Here is an 8,322-nt window from a genome sequence, read left to right as displayed (position 1 = left end):
CAAAGCAAGTGAGATTGTGAGGACCAAGCAGGCTCACCTGTCACATTAAAGGTAAGTGAAAATGGGGCTCATGAAGGTCGGCCGGCGTGGGTCACAAAGGTCAGCTGGCATAGATTGCAAAGGTTGGCCAACATGGGTCACAAAAGTCGGCTGGTATAGATCAAAAAGGTCGGCCGGCGTGGGTCACAAAGGTCGGCTGGTATAGATCGAAAAGGTCGGCCAGCGTGGGTCACAAAAGTCGGCTGGCATAGATCGTAAAGTTCGGCCAGCGTGGGTCACGAAGATTAGCGGGCGTGGGTCCCGAAGGGTGACGTTTGGTAAAAATGAGTCCCTGGCAAAAATGTTTGAAAAACACTGGAAATAAGAAACATAAGAAACATAAGAACTAGGAGCAGGAGTAGGCCATCTGGCCCCTCGAGCCTGCTCCGCCATTCAATTAGATCATGGCTGATCTTTTGTGGACTCAGCTCCACTTTCCGGCCCAAACACCATAACCCTTAATCCCTTTATTCTTCAAAAAACTATCTATCTTTACCTTAAAAACATGTAATGAAGGAGCCTCAACTGCTTCACTGGGCAAGGAGTTCCATAGATTCACAACCCTTTGGGTGAAGAAGTTCCTCCTAAACTCAGTCCTAAATCTACTTCCCCTTATTTTGAGGCTATGCCCCCTAGTTCTGCTGTCACCCGCCAGTGGAAACAACCTGCCCGCATCTATCCTATCTATTCCCTTCATAATTTTAAATGTTTCTATAAGATCCCCCCTCATCCTTCTAAATTCCAACGAGTACAGTCCCAGTCTACTCAACCTCTCCTCATAATCCAACCCCTTCAGCTCTGGGATTAACCTAGTGAATCTCCTCTGCACACCCTCCAGTGCCAGTACGTCCTTTCTCAAGTAAGGAGACCAAAACTGAACACAATACTCCAGGTGTAGTAATGGGTTGATTATGGGGGCAGCTGGAGTCTTGTTGATAAAGGGAAGAGTCCCTGCAGGGCAGGGATGGAGTTTACTTCACTGGGCTGGACCTGTGGCACAACCTCAGTGCATCTAAAGCCAGGTCTGAAGGTAGCGTGTTCAAACAGGTCAGACTCACTAACTATCATTCCCGCTGGTTCCTGGATTTGATATCTGGGTAAAAGTTTAGTTCTCCCATGCGATCTTTTAGGTTCACGGGACTTGGTAACGGAGTGAGTTGACCCTGAATAAAGAGATTTGGTGGGATTTGTGGTTGGGATAGGTCTGGGATAATAAGACAATTAACTGTGCGGTATTCCTATTGGACTGGATTCATTTGCCTGTTTAACCTTTGTTTTGGGCAGAAGTGGCGCTCGAGAAACAATTGGAGCGGAAAGGAACTCATTTGGACCCGCCCAGAATGATTTAACTCGCTTTGATATAAAAGACTGAATGATCAGTAGTCACGTAGGGTGCGGCTGTCTGGGTTCGCCAGCTTACAGAAGTAGTGTCGTTGCTTTTGTTCACAGTCTGCCCGGTGATAATGGAGAACAAAATGAACCAGCCTATGTTCGACAGCGGGGTCCATGCTTTCCAGGGGCCGCACCACACCGTGGAGGTGCCCACCAGCACGGTGACGATGGGAGTCCGTACTCTGCCGGTTAAAGACCACATCCTCTGGTCTATTTTCAACTTCGTTTACTGTAACTTTTGTTGCCTTGGATTCCTGGCTTTGATATTTTCAGTTAAGGTGAGTGTGAATTTAAAAAACACTATGGGGGTCTAATCCGCAAATCGCTTCAGTGAGCTTTTCTGTGCCGGAGAGGTTCTGAGAACGTGTAAACGCTGACTGGGTGCATGTTAGTGAGAGTGGGGCAATATTAGCGTTTAGACTGGAACCCAGGTTCCGCTGGAATCCACTATCTATTGCCCTTGACCGAAGTCCATGCAAACAACCCAGAGAATCAACAGGAGGTCGCCAATCTCTCCAGCGAGGCTCCTGAACTTTTCCATCGCGCGGACTAACTACTTTTTAAGCATCGTTTTTGAGGGAGTTGCTATTCGCTCCAAATTAAAAATGCTGGAAAATTATAATTCACTTTTTAACCACTTGAGTCTTTTCGCTCTGTTTATTGATCCACTTACTAATGTAAGTACTTTCACTAGCCGAGCAATTAAGAATTTATCTTGCTCCAAAAATGATACCAGATTCTCCAGTCTTTTTTTTTTCTTTCTCTCTCTTCCTGGACTGTAGTGCCCAGAATTGGACCGTATTCTAGCTGGAACCTGGCCAGTTTTATAAAATAAGCATTGTGGGGGAGAGTGGACTGAATTGGATAGCTTTCGCAGAGCCAGCATAGTCATGATGGGTTGAATGGCATTCTATACTTGGTTTATCTGGCTCTTTTCCAGGGAAAAAAAAGTGTTACTTATTCTCATTTGTTATTGAAATTCTCCTTGCCTCTTAGCACCAAGTATGTTAAGCTCATATTGTGAGACTTCTTTCTGCTTGGAGCCTCCCTTTATTGAGATCTGAGAAATGACTGTGATCTCAAATCTCTGTTCAGATTTGAGAAGGCCCCCAGAACTGACCATAGTGAAGGAGGAGCCTGCAGTAGAGGGGTTGTTACACTTGGACAGTGTATAGCTTCCCTGGAAGCATTGGACAGACTTTCTAATACAGAAAATAGTTTTGCTTTTGAGTCATTAAAAATCTTGGTGGTTGTATAGTGTTTTCCCCTGGCTGAGGTATTTGGGTGGAGTTGGCCATTTAAGACCTGAGGTGAAATTGCTTTAGATGGTTATTAATGTTAGTATTCTCTATGCCTGAGGGTTCTAATTTTCCAATGTTATATTCCAGCTGATTGGCAGATTTTTGGTGTACTGAAACAGTGGTTCTCAACTTGGATTGGTAATCTCCACCTAGCCATCTGAATATTACTCTGCAAGCGATGTGGCATGTCAGAAGATGTTCAAATGCTTGCTTGTAAATATCACCTTGATGGGCAGGTCTACTTTTGCTGCAAGATCTGTATAGATATTGATTCTGCTGGGTGAGATGGCCAATCCACTACAAGTGACAGTCCTGAATTGAGGGATGATCTAATTGAGTCATGGGAGTGCCTGCAGCACCATCACATGCAAATATGCCCTTCTGATTCTGTTGCTGGCAAGACCAGTGTTTGTCATCTGGTAGCCATGATGTGGAGATGCCGGCGTTGGACTGGGGTGAGCACAGTAAGAAGTCTTACAACACCAGGTTAAAGTCCAACAGGTTTGTTTCAAACACGAGCTTTCGGAGCACGGCTCCTTCTTCAGGTGAAGAAGGAGCCGTGCTCCGAAAGCTCGTGTTTGAAACAAACCTGTTGGACTTTAACCTGGTGTTGTAAGACTTCTTACTGTCATCTGGTGGTGAGCTACTGAGTTTATAAGATATAGGCATACCCATGGGTGTCAAGGAAGGAGTTCCAATGACTGTGAAGAAGGAGACATTAGTTCCAAATGGCAATGCTGCTACCACACCTACATTCTTGCATATATCTGCTGCTCTTCCACTTGCTGGTAATGGGGTTGGAAAGTCTTATTGAAGGAGGCTTGTTTTAAATATTGGAGGAGGGGAGGGGGGTTGGGTGTTTTTGTACCAGGTATCTGTTTAAGCCAATCACTCACCCATTCATCATTTTTTTCTTTTACAGTCTAGAGATCGTAAAGTTCTGGGAGATATTTATGGGGCTGAAAATTACAGCTCTACATCAAAAACCTTGAATATAGCTGCAACATTTCTGTCTATCCTTGTGTTTGTCATCATCTTTGGGCTGTTAGTTGCTGGGGTGATCAGCATTCGCCCTCATTGAGGACCGCTCCAGTTTAAGATGGAAGACCATGATTCAACTTTACGCATAAGAAATCAATCACTGACCTTTTGTCTGTCTGTCGTTGCGATGTTTGAATACTGTAAGAATTAGGCTACAAATGTCCAAATAACATGTGAAACTTTCTGTTTGATTTCTTTCTCTTGTATCTACAATTTCTGTAATGAATACTTCATAACAGTTTCTGAATAAAATACAATAGTGGCAACGTTTCCTTCATCTAAGATTATTTTTTAAAGAACTGGGAGAAGTTACTCAGCACCCTGCTCGGTGTCATGGACTGTTCTGTAGTGCATCTTTACTCCATAGAAACAAAGGGTAAGAGATTATTGATTCCAGCTAGAGTGAGGGGAATGTCCTGTGCAAAAAAGACTTTGGGTATGCAAAGACATTTACAGGTGAGTTTATTAGAGCCACAAGCCAGATGGAAGATGTGATGGAAATTTGGCTTAAAATGGTGAGGACTGCTTAATTGTGGATTTAGTGCTCAGGAAAGATGGGAAACAGTGGTAGTATTAACTGGTATGCTCATGCCCTCTAAATAATAGAGGAATAAATATGCAGGGAAACTGCATGAACAGTGACCAGGATGGAAACCTGGTATTGATCGGTACAGGACTAAGGGAAAGGAATTTCTGACATATTCCTTAACCAGTGAGGGGAGGAGAAAGCATTGTGGGATCTGCTGCAGAATAAAGTTGACCTCTTGTTGGTAGGGAGAGAGTTAATTAAAGGCTTACTTCATGAGATGGGATCTTACCAGGGTACAATGGAATCGGTGGGTAATCTGTTCAACACATTTCTGGCACAAGAGCCAGGATTCTTTTGAGGTGCATGTGATGAAATAGAGAATGGGAGGCAGGGTTCCTAGAGTTGCAGATCAGGTGAATGCTTCCAAATGAAATCACAAATATCATAACCTGAGGAGATTACTAATTTCCCCAGTACTGGGGTGCGGGGAAGGTAAGATTGGCAAGTTTCCCTGGTATAGTGGTGGAGTGGGCTATGTAAAGTAGCAGCACAAATTTGTATCTTGCTTGATGAACACAAATATTAGAGAAAGTGAATGGCATGTGTGGATGTGGGCCATTGGAATTTTGAGGGCCAGTCAGTTTGAAGGGGGGAAAGGGAGGGGGGGGGGGGGGGGGAGCTCAGGAGGACATTACCTGTGAAGAACAAGATTTATACCAGTTGATTCAACAGGACATGGGCTAGCAGAAAGTGGCTGATGGAAATTGAGTTGCAGCTACAATCAAGGGCAGCATGGTGGCACAGTGGTTAGCACTGCTGCCTCACAGCTCCAGGGTCCCAAGTTCAATTCTGGACCTTGGGTGACTGCCTGTGTGAGGTGGGTTTCCTCCCTCAGTCCAAAGATGTGCAGGTTAGGTGGATTGGCCATGCAATTTTGCCCCTTGATGAACAAAGGGTTAGGTGGGGTTACTGGGAGATGAGGTGGGGGTCTAAGTTGCTCTTTCCAAGAGCTGGTGATCTTTTGCAATCTTTTAAATTCTATGATTTCCAGGATGTTGGTTGCTTTGGTTCTCGGACCAAACCAAGGTGTATGGTAATGTTTAGGAATTCTCTTGCTTCATGTACTCTCTATTTTCTTGGAGGTCTGAGATTTATTTGGGTTCTTCCACTAGCACGCAGCCAAGTGACTCTCAGTTCGAGCCCAGCTCGAGCATAGGTTTCACTGCTTTCTTGCCCGGTGGTCTACAACTCTTTCCCGATTTCCCTGCCTGTTTCTAAGCTGCGCAGATGCAAACTGCTACGTTCTGTGAGAAATGCATCAATCCAAGTTGGCCCTCCCATGGCAGTCCAGGCTTCATCTTGTCTTTGCAACCTTTCTTTGATCTGAGGAAATACATGTAATTTGTATCTCTGTTAATTTGATTTTACCAGACTTGCTGAATCCATTCCTAAACTTAAGAGGATCCCCATCTGTAGTTTACTGTTTCACTCCTCTAACTCTGTCCCCTTTTAAATAAATCAGGAACATACTTTGGTTTACCAGTTTCTCAAACTCCGGTGCTTCTCATTTAAAATTTCAGTCCCCAATGTATTTAAAAATCAAACACTTTTGCAACATGGGCTTTTAATTATCAATTGAGGTGTAGAGTACAGAATGCTGAATATTCATAAAACTATGGTTAGGCCAGCTGGAGTGTTGAGGAAGGATTTGCGGGTCCTCGCAGGTGCACAAGGGATTTATCAAAAGTTCCACAAATGGAACAATTTAGCTGCCAGGTTGCATTGGAAAAGTTGAAGCCGTTCTCCTTCTAGCAAAGAAGATTTGATAAGAGATTTATGACTGGTTTAGATCAGGTAGATAAAGAAAATCTGTTACCATTAGTTGATTGCACAGTGGGTAGCGGACACAGATTGAAAGTTTTGAGCAAAATACTGGGGACCAAAGAAGAACTTGCATAGCAAGTGATAATGACCTCTAACTTGCTGCCTATAAGAAGAATGGAAACCTGGTGATTTCAAAAATTAATTGATTGGTCACTTTAGGGAAACAAACTTGCAGGTCGATGGAAAAGAAGAGGGGAATGGGAGTGACTATTGTTATACAGAGACCTAGCACAGACTCCAAAGACCATACCTCAATGGGCTAGACAGCTGGTTTGTGATGCAGAACAAGGCCTGCAGCGCAGGTTCAATTCCCCTACCAGCTGAGAATTCTGAATTCTCTGTGTACCCGAACAGGTGCCGGAATGTGGCGACAGTAACTTCATTGCAGCGTTAATGGAAGCCTACCTCTGACAAAAGGTTATTTATTTATTTAAATGGCCTCCATTCTGTGCCATAAAAGCAGGGTATTTTCCTCTGGCATCACAGCCAATCCTTCAATAAAATGTCACAGAAAATGGATTATTTGGTCATTATCCCATTGCTGTTTGTGGGAACTTGGTACATGTTCTCCTATTCCTTTAAGTAATTAAATCATACAGGGAAAAGTTAAGACATCACTCATCCAGTCACAACCAGGTTTGATCACGATGTTCAAAACCATGGATGGTTTTGTTGGAGCAAATAATGAGGAACTGTTTCCCAGTGGCAGGAGGTAACCAGAGGACACAGATTTAAGGTGACAAAAAAAAGAGGGGAGTTGAGAATTTGTTTTAAACAACATGTTATGATCTGGATGCACTGCCCGAAAGGGTATTGGAAACAGATTTAACAGGCGGGATTCTCCATTTTGCCGGCGCCCGGAGGTTTCACCAAGGGCGTGGGGCTGCCCCACAATGGGAAACCCCATTGACCGGCTGGCGTAACGGAGAATCCTGCCGGTGTGGCGGGGCGGAGAATCCCACCCACAAACTTTCAAAATGTGAGTTGGATAAGTAATTGAAAATGAGAAATTTGTAAGGCTTTGGGGAAAGGACAGGGGAGTAGGATTACTTTGTAAAGTCTTTCAGAGAGCTGGCACAGGCAGGATGGGCCAAATGGTCTCCTGTGCTGTATCATTCACTGACTTGCACAGTGTTTTCAATATACAAATCAAAGAGTGTTGAACATAATGTATTCATTGTTGAGCAGTAACTGTTATGGATATTTTGGTTGATATTTCTCTGGTTTATTGATACTGAAACTTGTGACTTGTTTTTCTTTCCCTGCCAAATGCCAGTAAGCCCTAACCTCCGGCTGCTGCAAACACTGAATCACAATGCAAACAGCATTGAGGTAAAAACGTTGAACTTTTAAATGCAGCCACCAAACAACAGTACAATACAACGAGATAAGGTGCCCTGCTCACAAGGGAACCTGGGATCCCAAACAGGAGCAGGGAGAGAAATCATGAGCCATGGCGTATCCCGTTTCCAAGCCCCAGAACCCTCTTCCCCCCCCCCCCCCCCCCACCACACCCACTTTAACCCTCCCTTTTAATCATAATATGCATGATCATTTTTACCCTTTCAAGATTCATCCAAAAAAATCACAAAGGTCCTAGTTAAGCACCCTTTCCTGGCATCTGGTTCAATGTCTGGTATAAATGCAGCATCGGCCATTGTTGTTAAGAGCAGCAACAATATAATGCAGTGTTAGTTTTTGTGCAACCTATAGGTGATCCCACCACAAGCATCAAGCAAACCAGAAAATAGAAATTTTACTTTAATACCACAGTGCATTATTATTAATTTGACAGGAAAACATCCCATTAATTACTTATGACACCATGGAGATGGTAACACTGATTTCGGCAAGTGCCTCAACCCTCATTAACATGGACTGCATATTGCACAATACTTAAATGGTGACAGTAAGTACATATTTGGGGAAGAACTGCACAGGATCTTTTCCATTCTGTAGAGGTAAAATACTTTCTTCTGACTGACATTATTCAATATAATTATTTTGTGCAAGGGGTGTAATTGGATTTGATTTTCTCAGTAATCTCACAGGGCAGAAAGGTCAAATGACTCCTGAGCAACAAAGTGGAATGATTGAACAACATAAACCTTCACTGTCAGTGAGAAGCATTTGAGC

At 43.6% G+C, this 8,322-nt stretch overlaps 1 protein-coding gene across 1 annotated transcript; it reads left to right on the top strand.

Annotated features, from left to right (window-relative positions):
* Positions 1-1,394: 1,394 nt before the first annotated feature.
* On the top strand, positions 1,395-4,043 carry LOC119971832 (dispanin subfamily A member 2b-like). The gene is made up of 2 exons (XM_038808039.1): positions 1,395-1,709; positions 3,655-4,043. Exons 1-2 carry the CDS (start codon positions 1,503-1,505, stop codon positions 3,811-3,813), a joined length of 366 nt encoding a protein of 121 aa, XP_038663967.1. The 5' UTR covers positions 1,395-1,502; the 3' UTR covers positions 3,814-4,043.
* The last annotated feature ends 4,279 nt before the right edge of the window (positions 4,044-8,322 follow it).

The sequence above is a fragment of the Scyliorhinus canicula genome, chromosome 9 (genome assembly GCF_902713615.1).
Source record: "Scyliorhinus canicula chromosome 9, sScyCan1.1, whole genome shotgun sequence".
Taxonomy (NCBI): Eukaryota; Metazoa; Chordata; class Chondrichthyes; order Carcharhiniformes; family Scyliorhinidae; genus Scyliorhinus; species Scyliorhinus canicula.
Note: the sequence above shows the minus strand (reverse complement) of the source record. Positions and strands in the feature narration are given on the sequence as shown.

Coding starts and splice junctions, on each gene's coding strand:
- LOC119971832 (XM_038808039.1), top strand. CDS start 1,503: ATGGAGAACAAAATGAACCAGCCTATGTTCGACAGCGGGGTCCATGCT. Junction 1,710..3,654: donor CTTTGATATTTTCAGTTAAG/GTGAGTGTGAAT, acceptor TTTCTTTTACAG/TCTAGAGATCGTAAAGTTCT.